At 39.7% G+C, this 20617-nt stretch overlaps 2 protein-coding genes across 4 annotated transcripts in view; both read left to right on the top strand.

The window, feature by feature from the left end:
- Positions 1–39: 39 nt before the first annotated feature.
- mRpS18B (mitochondrial ribosomal protein S18B) lies at positions 40–3720 on the top strand. The gene is made up of 6 exons (XM_022807227.2): positions 40–289; positions 1459–1563; positions 2058–2213; positions 2449–2596; positions 3071–3130; positions 3565–3720. The coding sequence occupies exons 1-6, from the start codon at positions 128–130 to the stop codon at positions 3654–3656; spliced, it is 723 nt and encodes a 240-aa protein (XP_022662962.1). The 5' UTR covers positions 40–127; the 3' UTR covers positions 3657–3720.
- A 6262-nt stretch (positions 3721–9982) lies between these two features.
- Positions 9983–20617, top strand: part of LOC111250724 (fibroblast growth factor receptor 2-like) — a 37127-nt gene continuing 26492 nt past the window's right edge. The window contains exon 1 of one of the 3 annotated variants that reach the window (XM_022806348.2): positions 9983–12894. The gene's annotated coding sequence lies outside the window, so the exon portion shown is untranslated. The remainder of the gene's footprint in view (positions 12895–20617) is intronic. The other 2 variants (XM_022806346.2, XM_022806347.2) reach the window with 2 other exon arrangements.

Raw genomic sequence — 20617 nt, 5'->3', positions numbered from 1 at the left:
GGCGCATGGATGCATTGCCAGCCCCGGCAACGAATTGCATTCGCTCGGTTGAGACGAAACCACCACAGTGCAGAGGGCCGAGTCATGCGATTTGGCGCGAGATTTAAATATCAAAATAGACAAAAAGATGGCGCTGCCCACACGGTTATTTGTTCGGACGATTCTTGGCCAAAAACTAACTCTTCTAAATAGTGTGCGGCAACGGTTAACTTTCCCGACGGTTGTTTCAGGTAGCGCTAATGTCGGAGATGCGGTCAGACGTGCAATTCAGAGCAGGGCTTTCACAATGGTACGCGATGTTAAGTAATGTTGTGTGTTGATCGGTTCAACTTTCTTCCCCCTATCAGCTAGCTGTTATTGCTGAACAGAAAATTTGCCTCTCTTTTTTTCTCTTTGTCCTGAAAAATCTATGGTATTTCAGAACACCAACGATCCTGACGTTTTCTTCGCGCAATGAAAAAACTGATCCCACAAGATGGTGCTATCCATTGTAAACTGGTTGCACTTTGAAGCTGGTCGATACGTCTTTCATTTTTAGCTTAATCAAAAAGCGCGCATAAGAGTTGTAGATTTATGTGAAATATATCACCCGATTTGGCTGTTTTTTTATCTGCTTCGAAGTGGTTGCTTGACAAGAGAATCTTGCATTGTTCTCGATATTATTGCCGGGCTAAAAATATGTTTCATTTCGTTCTGCTCAAATCCCGAAATATCTATAGTGTTTCATCAGTCCAATGTTGACCATACATCCATTTGTTGAAAATGAGCAGCAATAGAGAACAGAAGAAAGTAACAATTAATTAAGAAGCCGGGACTGTAACCTATAACCAAACATCTGTCAAATATACATATTCACATATTTGGAAAAATTAAACAACATCGAATGGTCATCAATACGAACAAATTGTGCCACTTAGGCACTGTTATTATTTATCTATCTGATTATAGAAAAAGTAAAAATGTTTATCAATGCTGATTCTCGTTAGTGATTATTAATCCACACGCTAATGCAAAGCAAAGTGACCATACGGCTCATACAATAAACAAAGTCATTTTGGATCGGCCAGCAAACTCTTGAAGAAAGTAGTCGCCTGTCGATTATTGAAATGGAACATTTGTTACGTGATTACGTGCTACGAATTATGTGACATCAAAAAATAGTCGCGTATTTTTATTATACCTACAGAACCCCCATAACATTGAATTCCAGGGAATATTTACAATATGTTACACCTCTAACAAGCCTTTCGTCGATTTTACAATATGGTTGCATATAGTAGATGATTGTATCCAAGTATCAACAATTTATTTAATATTCACTTTTGTGACGTAAATGGTTACGGGCTAAGAGATAAAGAATCATATATTTCTCACACAGTTTATATAGGTATAAATTGTATAACCATATTACCAATTAACAGGCTTTTTGTTTAAATTATAATTGCGTTTTTATTCTAGCGTTTATTCTCGACCACAAATGGCTCATCATGTGAGCATCGAGAAACCTCGAGCGATACTGAAGGCGAGGATAAGAAGTCACCAACGATCAAATTAAGATCCAGGGTAAGTACTTTATGATTCCCATATCAGATACAAATTGATATTTCTGGGATATCAGAGTATCGAATTAGCTAATTCAGCTATAGAAATTTTTTTTTCCCGATTGTTTGCCGTTTATATACTGCTCGCAACAATACTTGTCGACCTATTTTCTTAATAACTTAAGAGCAAAAACCATTGGTACAATGAATCAAATCTGACAAAAAATGATTAAAGGATAACTTAAGAGAAACATTTCTTCTATTATCTGCTTAAATACTTTTAATTAAGCAATTTATACTGGGAACTCGATAAAATTGTTGGGCAAAAACGGCATTAATTGTACTCCTGAACGGTCATAATTTAGAGATATTCAATGAAGTTAGGCTACCTATATACAGCATGTATGTTTTAAGTATTAAATATTTTGCTATAATTATGTAGTCAGTTCGGCCGTTCATGCCACATACAAGCATTAGTATTGAAGCTGGAAGGATATTTAATGGGCGACGTTTCAGAACAAACCGTATACTTTTCACCCGGTGGAGGTAAGCATCCGTTACATGGAGAGTCCGCAGTACTCAGAAGTCTATGGAAACGATCCCGTATGGACAAACTACCGCAGAAATTTCAAAGGACAATACGCACCTCCGAAAACTCGCCGCAGTTGCATTGTAAGTTTTATCTCTAATATGTACTATATATATGCATGTTGTTGAAAAGGTTTGGTACTCATTCCCTGATCATACGGAAAGGTCCTAATAGCCTAAAATAGTCATATATATATGTTCAATTTTCCACAGTAGTTTTATTTACACAGGAGCTGGTAGTTTCAATCCTGAATCTGACCGATTGAGCACTGCAACTTCAGAGATCTCGCTGGACGAATGATTTATTATGACATTTCAGATATTTGCGCCGGACCCATACACTAATACTGGCAACCCATGTCCGATCTGCAGAGATGAGTACCTTGTTGTACACTATGAAAATACCAAACTTCTCAAGCAATTCATTTCTCCCTACACCGGAGTTGTCTTGGAGCCGAAAAGGACTGGTAAACATAATCCTCAGCTATGATCTTAAAATAAATTACTACTGATTTATTTGTTGCGGTAGGTCTATCCTAATCGCGAAATCGAAGGCTGCCAGGTCAAGCCTGGCTATACCACGCCATAGTTTAAAGCGATGTTAAACTTCAAGAACTTTTGTAGCTCAGTGATAAACTGCTATGATAAGACGTACCTTTTATCGAACAGAGCAAACAAAACACTTGAAACACGTCCTTTAAAATGAGCAGAAAAATGTGTCTGCAACAAATTAATGCAGTGAAGATCTCCGGTGACTAAAAATAACCTATTTAGGTCGTGGGCTAATGACTAACTATGTTACTGGTATCTCTGAGCTTGAGGACGCATACTTAGATGATATATATATAATTGTTTATTATTGTGTGATATTTATATATATTTTATATAATATGGCTAGTATCATCTATCTTCATATTTTACTATTTCCTAATTAATCACAGGAGTGTGCCGCCGAGTTCAGTTTAACCTGGAATTGGAAATAATGAAAGCGTATGATCTTGGTAAGGAGACTAATTTTAATTTGTCATAATTAAAATTGAGAGAAATCTGTACTTCAGTAAATGCTTGTGTAAATCTAATACCACGGCGCGTAGATACGGTGAAATTCTTTCTAATTCAAGTAAAAGGCACAATGTCAACATTCTCGGCGCAAGGACACAGCTGGTCACTCAGCGCGGATAATGTTTAAAGCTACCAGTTAACCTGTTTCAAATATGTAGCAAAGAAAAGCGTTTTCCTTGTTTGACTGTAATCATTTACAACACTGATCAGTTTCATAACATATGCATATTTAACGCGCGTTCCCGCGCTATAATTCAACTTTAGTCTAGTGAAGTTTACATGACTATATTAGGGCCACGCTTTGACAGGATTGAAGATTAGATTCAGACTTAGCGACTGACTAACAATTTGTTTGTATTTTTGCACACTGAAGGTCTGATTGAATTCGATGTTCCGTTCCGGGCTTTCGATTATAGCAGGTACTACCCACAACTTAAAGAGGGATTAGAAGCTCAAATCATCTGAGCGTGTTGTTAGTTTCGAAATTGTTTCATGGCTCAATTAATAAACTGCTTTTAGTGTACATAGATGTCGCGAATTATTCATTTAATAAAGTTTATTCTCTTGCTTGTAGATGGTTCTTTAGGAATTATCAGGACATGAATACTAAATATAGTTGGTATTTGGCGCCATTCATATATTAATGAAGGTCATTTAAGTTGTATATGGCTAAGGTCGATATAATTGTACGTTCATTGGTAACGTCACGAAGATGTTCATTTTTCTCGTTTTGAAATAGATGGACCTAGCTTCCTCTCTCTCAAATCAATTATGAGACAATATAAATTTGTCCGTGATGAAGTCTAAGAGAGTTCGTAGTGTCCCAAAAGTTGTGTTATACTACTAACAATGACGCATTGGGGGGAGAATGGATTACCACTGATATGTGAATTTGTATCAAGGGGCTATGTTTTTTTTAGATCAAATTATTACTACAGAGTATAAAACACGTATCATTAAATGAAGAAACAGTTCTAAGTTCTTGGAGTCATTTTATGGTTGCCGATTTAGCAAGACTTTCGTTAGCGCTTTTTAATAATGATGTTCGGTGTAGGTACATTCCAACGACGCTAACATTGAGGTGAACGAAATTATTTGGATATTCACCAATATCCAGATGATGTCCTCTGTTTGTAATCACTGATTTAGACTGGAGAGAAATCTGCAAACAGAGCTGCAAAGCGGCACGATATCATTTGATTTAATCAAGATTTAATTAATCAAACCTTTTTTAGAGAAGCAGGTCTATCTAAGAACTTGTCCAGCTGTTTTATTCAGCACAAGGAGCTAAGTCGGATAAATAATCAGAATTATTGTACATGGCTAAGTTGGTTATTTTTGCACCGTTTAGGCTTGTCAGAGCACTTCTTCGAGCTTCATGTTTATTATATCGATGATGCATATTATACGCTGCTATAAAAATACTTTCATTAAATATGTAAAGACTTTCTGACGTTTTATGACGTAACAGATCTCGATAATGGACCGCCATATTGCAGTTGGCCTATCAAGGGAGCGGTAGATCCTTAAAATTGACATGTAATTGCAACACCTGTGTAATATATTATCAGAAGCATTATATATATATATATACTAAAAAGGTTATGCCTACTCGGTATAACCACCTGTCACCGCAATTATAATTACAACTCAGAACTTAAACTTCGCTCGCCAGTCATTTTAAAAATATTTCTTCCTATTCAAATATAACTTTTTAATAGTAAGCCTGCCTCCTCGTAGATATAATATCGTGTAGTTTAAATACGCTACATGCCAGAAATTCAGTTTTGGCTTGTTGTTTGACAAAATTTTCAAAAATGCAAAAACTTAAAATGGCTGGAAAGTTTAGGAATGTAAAACACAACAAGTGCCAAAAAGACTAATTATTGGAGCCTCTCTGAACGATTCAAGTAGTAACCGATATTTTTCAAAATAACCGTCGATTTCACTGTGAAAGAAAAAATGGCTCCTTAAGCTGTTTTAATTAATTTTCAAGCCCTTTAAATTTAAGCGCTGTTAAAAATTTTCCAGTTTGTCTCACATAAATTTCCAGCAAGTTTTATGAAAACCCGTAAAAAAAACTGGCAAGAACGTAGACTGTCAAATTTTGAATATTTTGGAAACAAGTTTTTGATCACGGTGGAGTTTGTTTGGTCGACGAGATTGCATAATACCTAATTTTCACTTGCATTCTACAATCGAGGCGCAGAAATTTTGTCGTTTTTGTTCCAAAGAATTGGCTTTATTATACTACCAAGTTTATATGTATATACATATATTATTCAGCGCGTATACAAAACAAGGCTTACGGTTGTATAAGATAAGCCTGCAAACGATAACTAACTTGCAGTCAGTACAAAAAGTTTATCTATCTCAAGCGTAGATATTTTATGATATGTAAACCTATTTTGTGCAAATTATGAACAAAATCTTTTTTAAACTATGATTTAGCCATTTTCGTACCAACGACCTATTTAACCTTCCGATGGTTTCAGTAAATATCGAATAAGTAAAGTCCAGAATCGAGATTTGGAAATGAGAAATGGCTGGGCTAATCGTGCGAGTCAAAGGATGCCTGATGTAACCTATTCATGATGAACAAAGAATGCATGTTCTGAGAAGATAGTTTGCTTTTTTTAAGCCATAATAACACCGTATGAGGTCCACTAGCTAAGACTTACTATACTTCGAAGCTAAACAAAAAATAATTATTTATAAAAATACTGCACACCTTTTTTTGATTTCATGCTTCTATAATTATGATTGTATTTTGTCCTCTCTGTGCTATTACCTATTGTAACTAACGGTGGCAGGTTCGATTATCGAAGCTTTCGCGCTAAAAGCATTTGTTAGCTACACTTACGGCTTAATTTAAAGCTTAGCTCTGTTCACAAGATTCTGTTCTGCGATTCAAGAGAATTTTATCAACCCCAATGTGCTGCCAAAGCCAATCACTTATATTTTAAATAAACCTATATTTAACTCGGCGATATCATACAAGATACGAGCTTATTTATGTTATTATATCTATTAATGTGCATTTGTTAAACCCACTAATTTAATCTTTAATTAATTTATAATCATTGTATATAATAGTATAACGGATCCCCGACCTCTTTAACGACCTAAGCAATTAGTAGGTTATGAAGGAACGACTCAGACAAGATATCAAATGCATTTAAAGCTTGCATGTTTAGTATGATTTTCTGTGGCAATTTTAACGGCTTTTTTTATCGAAATAGTGATAAAGCCGATAGGACATCGACAATTAGCCAGACGATGAGTCTGTGAAGGCCAGATTTACTTTAACAACAATTGAAGCTTGGTCTGATTAATTCAGTTCAGTTTTGCCCATTTCATGGAAACAAACAAACGACAAAACCTATAAAACAAAAAAGTAAATAATCAATTTCTTCAAGTCCTGTGGAGTAGGAACAATATTTCATGCAGATCGTGTTCAGTCGCTTTCAAATCCACAAGAATGAGCGTCCAGAGCAAATCCATATTTTGGGAGTATAAATAGACTTGAGCTGTTAAATAAAAGTGAATCTATTACATTAGACTATTTTCCATTGGGGTTTAAGCCCTAGGAATAGACTACGTTCTATTTTAAATATTACGTATCAAAGTATAATTACGATATATATATATATATATATATATATATATATATATATATACTGGGTACAACACACCGATAGATTATGCTATTAAATAAAAACCGGTTGTGCATGCCTCGATCGGAAAGTGGTGGCAAGTAACGTAACGCCTTCACTAACGGGCCATTGTGTTTCAGATTTCATGTCCCATATCGCCGTTTTGGCATTCCATTATATGGCTGGCTTCCAGTACGAAACGAAGTCTTTCTATGCCCGTATTCAAACCCAAACCACAACGTGTCCCCAAGATTAGCAGGCAAATACGTCACCCACTAAGCTTCCGCGCAGACAAGTAATGGACGTAAGATACGAAAAACGTTTTCGATTGGACAGTTGTCCTGAAAATAGCGTTGATAAAGTGCGGTTTTTTTTAGATGATAGGAGAGAGCAGCGATTTCAACTCGGGTGCGTGTAGACCAGCAGTACCTTTGGAGTTTGCTGCAACGGGGTTTGAACCTGACTGTAGGCTCAATCCAACTTCGGTCAAGAAGATTCATTTTGAGAACGAGTTTTCGTTGGCCCTTGACAGCTTGTTCAGCGGTTCTTAACGAAGCTTGAACGTGTCTATCTGCTCGTATAGAGAATACTTGGTTAGAAATGATCTTCCTCGCTTTGTTTGACAGTGTTGATTTCGAGGCAAAACTAAGCGTACTAAATGACGTCGTTATAGATGAAATGAACTTCTCTGTGCCACCCGCTTGTTAGCAATACGTAGACAGTTCTAATTATGTCTATGTTAAAGCTTATCTTTATGCATATATATATATATATAGCTCTATATATATATAGATATATAGCAACATATATGTGAACAACAGGTCTGAGCCAAATCCAAGTGAGATATTTTATGTATGCATATGGTAGCAATAGAAAGGTTCGGCCGCTGGTAATTGGTAACTGAATGGCCAGTGGAAGGGTATTATATACAAGTCGGTCGGAGCTTGAAATACATTTATCGAAATTGTATGATATATACATCTGTCTTCTGAAATTTTCTGGCAGACGGATATTATTCAATGGAATATTCTGCTGTGTTTGCATACATTTTTTCTAAATGCTTCAATAACATCATATCTGAAGTAAAATGGATTTCACCTAGAAAAAAACTAGGCATACCATTGGAACAGCATCTCGTGGAAACTTCTTCACTGGAAGCGTGGTATGTTTACTAAGTGCACACTGGCCGGCCTTAAACGTATATTGGATCTTCATCTGACAGCTGTAAACCGACTTGTCTATTTACTCAACCGTACTGTTTTTCGAGAAACGAAGGCGAGAGCTTGAGTTAAGAAAACTCAGACCTATGTGCGGGTCCGACCAAGGTTAAGCGACATGAACCCAGCTTTCTATTACTTTCCAAACGATGCCGAATCCGAACAGGGAAGCAAATCGGTATGTCTGTTGTAAGGTGACACACGGATTTCATCATTGACACTCATCATACTGTCTGTACGACACTTGGTAACCTCGATTCTTGAGAAAATTGGCCCTGACAACTATGCAGCGGACCTTGTAGTTAGCATCAATCCAAGATGGCGATGCCCTTTTCCTTGATAGGATAGCGCGCTTGGAAATGATTTGCCATTTATTCATGTGTGCGAAAGTCCTGCTCGTGCAAAAGTCATCGTTTTACAGAAAGCTTTTAGTGAATCTTATGTACGCAATGGCATATCCGTACGATCTATTTGTTCGCAGTAGTTAAATTCTCCGTTATGTATTGCATCCTATCATTTTGCACGTAAGTGACGATAGCACAATTTGCTGACGTATTTAGTGGGGGGCATTTGTTCATATTATAATCTGAGGCTCAGCGATTCAATCTTTGGTCACAATAAGCAATCTAAGCATGTGTAAGCCCAATTTTGGAAAACTGTAGAATTGAATACTTATGCTATCACTACTGTTAATGTCACCTGTTGGCAGGTTGTAGAGACACTTTAATAAGAGCAGCGGATTCGCTTTTCCTACCAACTGAGAAAGATATTTTTTAGGTAGTTTTATTTAATTCAAGCGGTGGTGTCGTTGAGGTTCATATTTACATTAGCCACCCGTAGCCGCCGGTTGCGCTTGAAAGTCATAATATGTAAAAGGCGCTTTAATAAGCAACCATATGTATTCATACATTAGATATTGATTGATTCTTGCCCAGCTCTAAACCAGCCCACATTACGATAGTTTGTACTCGTTAATAGAGATGACTGTTTTTGTTGTTGTTGTTGTTGTTGTTTTTGTTATTTGCATGAACTCACACTTGTGTTCGTAACCGCCGATCAATGTTCTCGAATTTCCGATCCAGAGCGACGACAGTGGACCTCTGAAATAGGTATAGTGAATTACAATATGCCTTTCCGCCTTTTGTCCGAGCTTCCCTGAAATATTGGCTATTAAATTGAGTGAATCCTTCTAAAAAGAAGACGCCCTCCCTGTAAAGTGTAAACTAATACAGAGGCGCTGCAAATGAGCTGAATGTCTGAATTTCCGCATTCAATACTCGAAGCTATAAATCGAAATTGCCTAAGCGAGCAGGCCAATGGACCATTTCCGTCGTCAACACTTACTGAAAAAAAGTTATTCGAAAATAAATACACAATAATATTTCTAAGTTCAAAGAAAAAATAAATGAAGTTCGCTAAACTCCGCTAATTAAAAGTACCAAAATCGAAAATATATATATATATATATACATTCATATAGATGTAGCGCTCCCAGCTAATGAATTTGGCTTAGTAGAGAGATGAGTACGGGACGATTTGCTCATTTATGACAAATAGGCGATCTTCAGCTAATTTCTCTGCAAAACCTTCGGTGATTTTTTCAAATGGTTACGCATTAGCTACGTTCGATTGGCGTCAAGATTATTACAGCCCCAGATTTGAATTTGAATCCATTGAAACTGCCGAGGCTAAGATTAAACACAAAGTGGAAGCAGGCCAATGGTATAAATAATGAAGCTATAAATAACAGCTGATTCTTGTTGGCGAGTCCTTTATTTTGATAAAGAATCTGCGTCCGCCGGACCAACTACTTAGGGCAATTACAAGGGCAGGCCAATTGTGATGTCTTTGTTATCATAATGCGATACATTAACATGAACATCAACATACAAGTGAAAATGTGCTTTTGTTAACTCTGATTTATGTATCGTTCCATTAAGCCATCCATGCAAATTGGTGTGGTCTTGCACTTGGAAACTTTTTTTTTTAAAGTAAACTAATATTATTGTCCTCAAGTTAACCAAAAGGAACTCGATTCAAATTCTGACCAAATTTAGCTGAGTTTCGATCAACAGTGTACGTCACCGATTCTCAAACTTCTATGGGCATCCAAAGCTACAATGATCGTTCCTACATCCTCTCCGATGACTAGTTATAGGATTCTCACGCAAACACTCTGGGTTGCACCTTCATACCAAAAGGTTCAAGAACATTGCATCTCGTAGCTATGCTACCACAGCTGACCTCGTTTTAATATAGGGATATCACTCTAAGACGAATACAAGCACCCCTGGTTCATATGCCAATACTGGATTCTGTACGATAGATTTCTATTTAGCACATGGAGCTGTTCTAATCATCAACACGCTTCCCTGCTGCGGGCTTACTCGAAAAGGAGTTCCGATATCTTTTCTAGAAGTGTCTCAGCTATTCTTCCTCATACCGTGAGCGCCGTCGGAGGAGATTCAACACCAGATGCTTCATCAAAACCACTGCCTAAAAGTCTGCTGCAGATCAGGAGTGGGTAGGGAGAAAGTCATTCTTGAATAGCTTCATGCACGCCCTAGAAAGCCACTTCAGGCTGATCCCAATAACATCATGAAAAAACCTGACAAGTTTCACAGAATGTGCAATTAGTTACAGTTACGTAAAGTTTAATTTAAGACTAAAATTAGGCTAGTGAAAGTAAAGCCTTTTCAACAATAACTAGTAGTGTGAAAATGGAGAGACAGTAAAAAGCATATATCATATCTTGTTGGTGATTGCTGTTTCTGACTTGCAAGCTGCTTTTTCATTACAAGTCTTTACGGAAATAGCTGGGAGGATTTATCAGCTAAGCATTTTCATAAATGGTAAAAACGCAATATATGGTACATAGCGGTCTTGTCGCAGGTTAGGTAATAGGATGTCTGTTGAGCTCACGAAGTTCATGGCATTTTTCCATAACTTAGCAGAATAAGGAGGAATCAGCCACACTAGCAGCAGATAAAATCCCATTGGATATAGAAACATACCAGTTCTAACCAAAGAAAGACTGCCCGTTATAGGCGTCTGAGCATAAAGATGGAAACAAAGTATAATACCTAAAAAGTTGCAAGCTGCTCGAAACCTTGTAAGGAGCGAAGCTTGTAGAGAAGAACAAAAGCCTAATTGACAGGTGTTATGTAAATCTTCATTTGCACTACCTTGAAAGACACCTAAACTTGTTCTTCATTGCTTGTATTTAGAAGAAGGGCGCTGTGACTAGGAAACCTATGTGTTTCGCCAGACCTAACTGTGTCAAAAGTAAGTATACCGTTGCCACAATTTATTTGTAATGATCTCATCGTAATTTATTGCACATTCTCTGACATGCTTCAGAAGTTAATAGATAATAAAAAAAATCATTTTAATTTGCTATCTAATAAACCTCTCAACGCCAATGGCCAATTTATTCGGCTTCTATTCCTGAACTAACTGGCCACCGTATGGTGCTGAAACAATTCCATATATCGTGCGCTAATTTCAGCCATCGTAATTCGCTCAAACGAGTATTACTAAACATTTTGCGGATAGAAATATTATATTACATAATGCTTGAGGCCGCTTCAAGCAATGTTTGTTCATAGCGAAAAAAAACCAATTCTACCATATGTTTGATAACAAAACGCTTCCGAGTTAGGGCCTAGTCTTATGAGGATTTTAGTTTTTTGTTGTTTATGTAAATGACCAAATCCCTTCGGAGTACCCAAACGAGTATTTTCGCTGTAGTAGCGACATTCAGTTTTCTAGTGAAATTTTTTGTATTTAGTCGTTATGGTCCGACTTTATTAAACCACTACGTAAGCCAGAGTGCACAAACAGGAGAGGAGGATATTGCAGCCTCCTTTCTCATCGAGAGTGCGCCGGCCGCGCGACGCTCAGAGTGGGCGGACTCTCTCTAAACGATCTCGAACCAACGGAGATCAGCGATCGCCGCTCACGTTCATCCCTGAGTTCTGAACTGAGGAAAGAAGGAGATCTCTGAATGGTTGCTGATGAACGGTCGTTTCTCCACGCTATTACCCGGAACCCAGTAATTGTTGCAGGCGATACACCCTCAGGGTCCTAGGAACGATGTGCAACATTTGCAGCCCTCATCGTTCCTCGGTCACAAGACACGACGTAAAGGTCAACTGACGACGTCGACACAACCAACAGCAATACGGCGACAATACGTCGATCGGGTCAGACACTGAAGGAAAAAAGAGGGCAACCGTTTGTCAAAGTGTCACATCGAGTAGAAAAAGCTAGTTCGAGATATTGAAATCAGAGGAGATGGATCTGTAGCTCCTACTACAACTACTACTATCTCGCTAGCTGTTGCTGTTGCTGCTGCTGCTGCTGCTGCTGGTATAGTCACCGGGCAGTCAGTCGTCTGTGGAGAAAAGGAAACATGTCCGGGCCGCATCTCCTCCTCATACATATCGAATGAGTTCGCTTCTCTGCAGCGGCGGCTGCGGGAACGTCTTGTCTTCAGTAAGCAGAAGATCTATAGCGTTCGTCGCGCGTTTTAGGAGAGGTTTCGCTAGTGCGGTGAGGTGCGCGCCGAGTGTCATCGAAAAATCGTCGTCAAACCGTAGGAGATAAACGTCGAACTGACCTGACGACGTTGTGGGAAGTAGACCGAATGGTAGATTCAAGTCGATTGGTGTTTATCTGAGGGCTGGGCCATACTGCCGAATTGAAAGGACCGAAATGCGGACGCATCTTCGTCTGTGCCGTTCAGCCCAAAAGTGACGTGAGTTGTATTATCTCGTGGACACGCTGGATTACGTCAGTTGCTGGAAGCAAGACAGCACGCTGTTTACTGTGAGTACTATAACTATTATACGGTCACACTTGTTAGTCTTTCTGTCTGTGATTTAAATATAGTAAGCCTTATTTACTATAGACATACCGCTAATTATAAAACTAGAACGGTACTTGTGCACTAAAATGTCACGTTTGGTATTTATGCATAATTCGCTTCTCCCATGCGTGAACTAATCTCAAGCGTTCGTCCTTTTATGTTGTTAGAAAAAAGGCCACCGGCTAAACTGGTGGTCCTACGTTATGAGGTCATTCTCTTGCCTAGCACGTAGATATTCAAGCCTTCAACTCATAGCGTGTTTTTTATTCTAAAGTATAGCTGCGAACACTCTTTGCTAGCCACTGTTTTAAGCAAAAGTCAAAAGCAGTACGAATATCGAGTACCGAGTGGGTGCGTTAATGCGCATTCGTATCATGTAGGAGAGAACGGACATCTGATCGCTTCAGATATTGTTATTGGATCACGGATGAGCAATAGTGTGATACATCTCGAAACAGGTATGGCGTTGTTGTCCTTGCCGTCGTTGTTATGCCCCCACAGGGAAATGTTCTCCTGTGGGCAGCTGGCCATTGGCTACAGCTGTTGTTATTGCCTTGTTTCGTAGCTACCTATGCGCTGTTAATATAGTTTTTTAAGGTTTGTTTTATTTCTGCGTAATTTGTTTACTTTGTCGATCCGAGGTGGATTCCGTCTTTTACGTTACGATCACTTTGTCCCCTGCCGCGTTATAAAAAATCGCTGATCGATCCTCCTCGTTCAACGAAGGAACCGGAACCACAAAATGAACGAATGGTCAATGATTACGCAGAGTGGACTGCGCCGAAGAATACGCAGACAAGCCGACGTTTCGATACGGAACGAATCGATCGTTTTCCCTGTGTCACAGCTCAAAAGTGCGATCTATCTAGTTTTCGATGTCTCTAACCCGTCCTGTGAAACAAGTGCAATAAACACATACAATAATATGATACAGTCTGGACTAGACCGAACTAAAATAAAATTATATAGACTATAATTTATAGTATATTAACATCCAGCTAAGGAAGACATAACTATTCAATAGTAATTGTTCTACTATTGGTAATTTGTCACGTCAATATCGAATTTGGTATCGGTAGGGTACGTATATGGCCATTCAGATACTTAGCCTTCAGACATATCCGGCAGTATAATTCTTTCAGTCAGTCGATGGATGCCCAGTCGATCAGCTACAAATCACAAGTAATCAGATTTGTCTGCTGCTGCTGCTGCTGCAGCAGCAATGAGTACGAATGGACTGCTTTAACGATTACGCTACAGATATATATATATATACACATATATATATAAAGTGTGATAACAGTGTTTTGTCAAAATCGAGATATTCATTCTAATCCATAAATCTCAAAAGTTGTAAATTCCTGTGCAAAATAGTCCTATAGAAATATTGTCCGGTTTTAGCTGCTAGTGAATTGTTGCTATCACCTTAAAGATGTCGATTTTCAACAGCGGTAGGGGCAACCATAGCAATTGAGTTATGCGTGAACAGAACTGATCTCCAGGGCATTCTGGAGTAATATTGTTCATTATACTACATCGAGACAGACAGACAGACACATTTACCTACTGAGAGCTTAACAGCTTTCTATTGTGGCCGAAAGCATTCGCCTTGAAACCTTTGGTTATCTTGAATAGAAAGTATAGTCATAGTATTATTCCAAGGAATTCCGTTCCAGGGGCCTTCTTCGTCGGCTGAGGTCCTGCGCAGTGAAATTTCGCATTGGGTCAATCGAATCGGCTTCGAAGTTGCTAAGCAAATCTTTTATCTGAGAGCAGCAAACGGAATTCATAAGAAAAAAAAAACACCGATATTTCAGTCGTAAACAATGTATGCCACTACGATCGACTCCAAGCTAAATGTCACGTCTCGCTGTGCATCTCTGAAGCAAATTTCGAGCCATATTGTTCATGGAAGGACCCCTCATAGTGTTATTTAAACGATATGTTTCGTTAGGTCGCGTTATCGTTCATGCCCGTGCCATGTACTAGTAGGCATAAGTACGCAAAATCTATGCCGATCTACGCGATATGTAGCGTTTCAATTCTCGATGAAGTCTCGAACTGGGACGGGCTACGCTTGGTTCACTTTTACGTGAGTCATTCGTCTCACCTATTACAAAATGATGATCTATATATAGTAACATTTTGAGAACTTTCAGTTCTTTTCTGTTTAGAAAGGCAATGTTTTGTTTTGATTTCTGGGCAGCGGTACTCAGTATTTTGTTATCTCAGCTGCTCTGGGTTATTGAATAACTAAATGATAGCAATTGCCGTCACACGTTTTTTATGGTCGACTCTTTTCAACAAACGCTACCTTATATCGAATTCGTTGATCGCATTTCAAGCATTCTCTTTGTGAGCACAACTGACTTTTCTTCCGACCCTATCTAACCGCCTGATCTAACCCTACATATAGATTGGGCTTCGTTGAGGTCAATTTGACGCTGATCGCCTTTTTAATACGCTTATCAACGACGCACAAGTGGACAACACGCTAAACGAGCCGTGTAGTTATTAATTTGCCAGAAAGTTACGCTTTGTCATTTTGTCAGCGATAATCGTGCTTGAGGTGATCTTAAAATCATCATCCGTACAATATAATATTGAGCCATTTTTCTCGGTTGTTTCAAATCTACCCCAGCCACTCTCGGCCGGGACGCTTCTCGTCGATTCTCGGCCAGATGCGGCGTTCGTCATGACGGGAATTAAGTTGGTTAGACCCAAGAGACAAGCGTGTCTCCCAGCCCCAGCTATCAACAACAAGCTATGGCTACGGTCAGAATAATAATAATCAGTTTCTGGCCAGTTACGGATTGGGGTTGTGCCTTTACGTTCGCTACCATAGACGTATGACCTTTTTCCTATCCTTTGAACGGGGTGGATCCGCGTTTTCCATTTGACTTGATGGTGTGGTCGGCCGGACAACGGAAAAGATATTTTGAAAATGTGTAGGACATGATTGACCCTTATAGGCTAAATCGATATTGACCATTAATAGTGACTATTAATTTTACGTGCTTTTAACTCTTCAATCAATCGCGGTGGCATATAGCTACGGCTGTTTTCAGTAAGTTGAGTTGTTATTGCAATTCTCCATTGGTACAATAACTTTGATTATGTCATTCAACATGCAATAAACCTATACATTTCAGTATTTTATATGTGTTAAAACGCTAGTCATACGAGTTTTCATTTGTATCAGTTGCAAGTATCCTCTATCCTTTACATTTGATTAAAATAGGTAACCGATGATATTTGTGGACCTTGAAAATATAGAGGAACTTGTGCGTTAGTTTATCTAGCGATTGATGACTGGTTCCAGGTACATTGCTTCGATATACGTTTGGCTTTTAGTCGATCTGAATTATTCGTGCCAATATAGCGGGCGACCATTATTGGGAGTGCTTTATTCAACATTGGATAAGTTGGGCCTATTGCATAGGTTACAACTTGGTAACTATTTAGCATATCGACAGATGTTAATATTGCTACATAATATAATTGAATTCACAATTTTTGTAAGCAAAGAAAAACAATTCCGTTAAAATAACAGACTGAAACACATTATAGCAAACATACGTGATACGGTACTATTAAAAATAGAGCAGAAGTAACAACAAACGATCATATGGTATATCAGGTTTTCATTTTGCAAGAAATAGACATGCCACAAACTCAACAAGCGATTACAGGTGTTGTTGTAACGAGATTAGCTATTATTAGAGCTAACTAATTTAAATTCTTCTTCTTAAACAGAGCTCAAGGATTATTTCCTCGCAATAACATATCGTTATGACGAAATTGGTACTCCGATATATTGCTAAAATCTTCCTAATATGTTTGTAATTAAGCTCATGGCGGCTCACTATTGCCAAAATACGTGTATGTTTGCGGATATCGCTTTATCGCAAGTCTAACTTCCGTGGCTTTAGCCCCCCGCTGTTTTGACTGTTTATTCATTCGAACCTGCTTTGCTCTAAATACACTGTTGCGCCACTTCTTCTCTGGTGTCAATATGTTCCTGTGATGTCCGTCGGGCTACTGTATAAATGACTAACAAATGCAGGGAAAATAGGATTAGATTTCTTTTTCGGTCGTTGGGTATCGCGTGCGAGATCTACCCGGCCGAAACTGATGCAATTTCTGGAGAAGAAGGACCTAACATGTGAGCGGCTGCTTGCTGTTACTTCTGCCACGATTGTGGTGCTCTGGTAGCGGACGGTAGAAGGAGGCGACAAAGGCGCTTGTAAACTCCCATTGACAGAGCGGATTATCACCCCCAATGGACCTCACACGCGACTCCTGCCTTCGGAACAGGTGTACCTGGTAAACGAATTCCCCTACACCTTCATAAGCATTTGCATAATATCTCCTGTATCAGCGATCAAACAACGATATTACAAATGAGACTTGTCGGTATAACGGATGCTATGGCTGTTTATGTCAACTTCGATCGCCAAGTGGCTCTGTATTCGAGGATACAGCCTTTAACTTATTCTGAATCCAAGCCGATTAGCTTTAGGGTCTTTGTAGAAGTTAAATGCACTTCAATAGATAACCGTATTGTGTGTGCCAGTTAGTTTATGCTATAACTCTAGAGAAATGACAAAAAAAACTTCATCTTAAGTAGGCAACGACTGAAAATTTTGACTTCGGTACTTCGTAAATAGCAAAGGGTGCAAGACCATACAATGTTTTTTTTTCGTGTCCAAGTTCTGTTAAAGAGACTCTAAATCGCTGACGTCTTTCAATCCCATCAAAAACCATTGTAAATTGAGCATCGATACCGTGTCTGATCAAACAACGACAGAACTTCGGTAGATATTGAAAAAATATTACCTCATGAAGGTAAAAGTAGACGGCAAACGGGTCACGTTAGAGCTAAAATGTGAATTTTCTTCAAGTCAAACAACTGCCATCCATCGCATGAAGTGCATGACTTCATGAATAAGTGATTGTGCTTCGTGTTCAGCTTCGCATACAAATGAGTGTCACGCTCGTTTCGAGACATCAACACTGTCGTCTGTTTCGATCTTGTAGGGGGTGAGTTATTAGCCGGATGCGGCCTGCGCATATTCCATCCGCGTTTCAGCGTCGTCTCGCTTACTTCGAAGCACCCTGAAATATGTTCTTCAGTTGGCGACTTATCGAGACGATTTTTGGAGACGAGATCAGTTCAACTGTTCTGGTTAGAAATGAAGCAAACGGTAGAAAGCCATACTAACCGTACTCGATGCTGTTTGAACTTATGGCGATTTTTGGCTGTCAAGAAGCTTTGTGCTACAATTTAGTAGTTGTCATAAGCGGTTAATCTTACCCCCTAATGAAACTAACAATGCTGCCAGTTAGACCGTATTAGAAGATAGGCGTACTTTTTATATCTGTTGCCCCATCTCGTGTCCATAGCACGGACCAATGATAATTGCCCTTGGATGTAGCGGCAGTATTCGGTTCATCCCGCAGGTTCGGTTATGCACTTGGGGAAATAGCGTATGTTATTGAGCTTTCGACCCGTGACTGTGCTAGGAATCGAACACTTGGTTTCTATTCTGAGAAGGTCTAGTCAATGGAAACACCCACTGTATCAGCTATATGACGACAACCGATGACCTTACTTTTATCTCACTTCAATTTGCCCTTTGCCCGTTCCTCTTGCGATTCGCCCAAGTTTCGACACTGCAAGGACTCCAAACATAAAGCGTGTCGCTTCAGAAGCTTCGAGACTATCGTATTCGCGTTGTGGCTGGTCGAAATTTCGATAGTGATCCTGCGGCAAGCAGTAGAGAACAGAGATACAGCCAACAAGAAGAGCAGCAGCGACGCCGGCAGCATCCTGTGACTGCGCGTACATGCACGTGACCTGTTCAGCGAGGCCCTAACTGAGTCCGAAGGTCGCTATCATCAACCCTAATAGCAATAGGATCATGTCCCTCAATTTGTCGATTACGTGCTTTAAAGTAGAGACCGCGATGGATAGACGTGTGGTCAACTGTGCAACAGGGGATTGTTTTTCACGCATTTTCTTCATCTCTCTTTAGCCTAGTTTTCGCTTTCTCTATCTCTCTCTCTCTCTCTCTCTCTGTCTCTCTCTCTCTCTTTTCTACTGCATTCAAACTTTCGAGCTCTTTTCCGCTACAGGCGCTGACGACATGAAAGTTTGGGACAGATAAACTAGCGAAGAAACAATGGGCAGCAGGCCCCGATGGTGGCTGGCCGGCCGGCCGGCTGACCGCTTTGCCGTAAGCTATCGATGCAACAGATAGAAAAATGCACACAGAGGCAGAGGAACAGAGATCATTGTTTTATTTGGAGCTGGAGGTCTCCAACTGTCATCAGTGTCGGCGGTATTTGGGGATATATGCGAGTGCATGTATGTGGGTGTTTGCCATGAGTTCATCTGCTCCTCGCGTGTTCGCATTGTCGCTCGCACTCGATCGACGTGCCTAAGTGGTTGTGTACTTTTGTGGAGCCAAGCTTATGCCGCTGCTGCTACCGCTGTTGCCATCATGCCGCAGTTCGCGAATGATATGTTCGCGCGTCAAATAGACACTGGCTGTTGGTTAAATCATTCACTTTTCTCGGTGTGGGCGAACGTGTGACCAGATTAAAAGCTACAGCCACTTCGCTGTGGCGTTAGGCGCAGGCCTGTGCGCTCCGACGCATGGGGCTTACAGGCAGTATATGTAGAGGATAGAAACAGAGGCTCAAGTGAGGGCAGCGCCCCGACCAGCAAACCAGAACAGGCTCGTATGTGTTTTCTGCGAGATCTTCGGCGAGAGCCGGTGAACAAACGGAGATCAGACAGACCCAACTCACATCTGGCTGCCGTATGGGCCAGTTATGGACAAATAACCAGCGAAGGCGATACCAACGACGAATCCTCTCTGTTTCTCGATGAGGGAAGGCTAGAGACGGGCTTACGATCGGTCAGCTTCTTTTTCTTCAGAGATGGTTGAACCACCACTATCCGAGATCGCTGAGTGATTGCCACTCGATTCACAACCACGATCAGTACTAAAATGCGTAGAAGTGTATAATATAACTTCCCTACGCCACTACTGAATAACACCAGCCAGTGGCCAAGTGAAATTTCCAACCACAAAATAAGCGATAACTATAAATCGAGCTAGAAACACGCTCTCGAAGAAGAGTACCTTTGAATCGACGCCAGCCCTTTGTTTTACGATCGTTATTTATCTAGTATATGCATAAGGTATATAGGCCAACTGTCTTTGGATAATCAATTCAATGGAACTTGTAATCGTACGAGCTGAACCGTTGACGGCTCAGAATAAAGAAAACTGAAATCGTATTACCGTGAAGCATTTGAAGGGACAATTATAGTAGTATTTATATGTAGTAGTAATTGTACATAGTATTAGATTCTGCTCATGGTGCCTACTTTTGCGTGAAGTGATATCATTTTGCAGAAACATCAACTATAATCAAGTGGGTAATGTTACAACTATCCGCAGCCCACATTGCCACCGGCAGGGCATCGAACCCCCAATCTCGCTATCCTTCGTTTGATCCCATATTAGTGCCAGCCCGTTATCTAATTACGTTCACCCAGCCTGATTACCACTATATTAGCTAGCTACTCATCGTGTACCCAAATCGGCCCTAGAGTGCCGGTGTCCTTATTGGTGAGAGCTGTTCGGGGGAGGGCGGACCATTTGATTT

This window comes from Varroa destructor, unplaced genomic scaffold, assembly GCF_002443255.2.
Source record: "Varroa destructor unplaced genomic scaffold, Vdes_3.0 BEIS01000005.1, whole genome shotgun sequence".
Lineage (NCBI taxonomy): Eukaryota > Metazoa > Arthropoda > Arachnida > Mesostigmata > Varroidae > Varroa > Varroa destructor.
Note: the sequence above shows the minus strand (reverse complement) of the source record. Positions and strands in the feature narration are given on the sequence as shown.

Coding starts and splice junctions, on each gene's coding strand:
- mRpS18B (XM_022807227.2), top strand. CDS start 128: ATGGCGCTGCCCACACGGTTATTTGTTCGGACGATTCTTGGCCAAAAA. Junction 290..1,458: donor AGAGCAGGGCTTTCACAATG/GTACGCGATGTT, acceptor TTTTTATTCTAG/CGTTTATTCTCGACCACAAA. Junction 2,597..3,070: donor CTTGGAGCCGAAAAGGACTG/GTAAACATAATC, acceptor AATTAATCACAG/GAGTGTGCCGCCGAGTTCAG.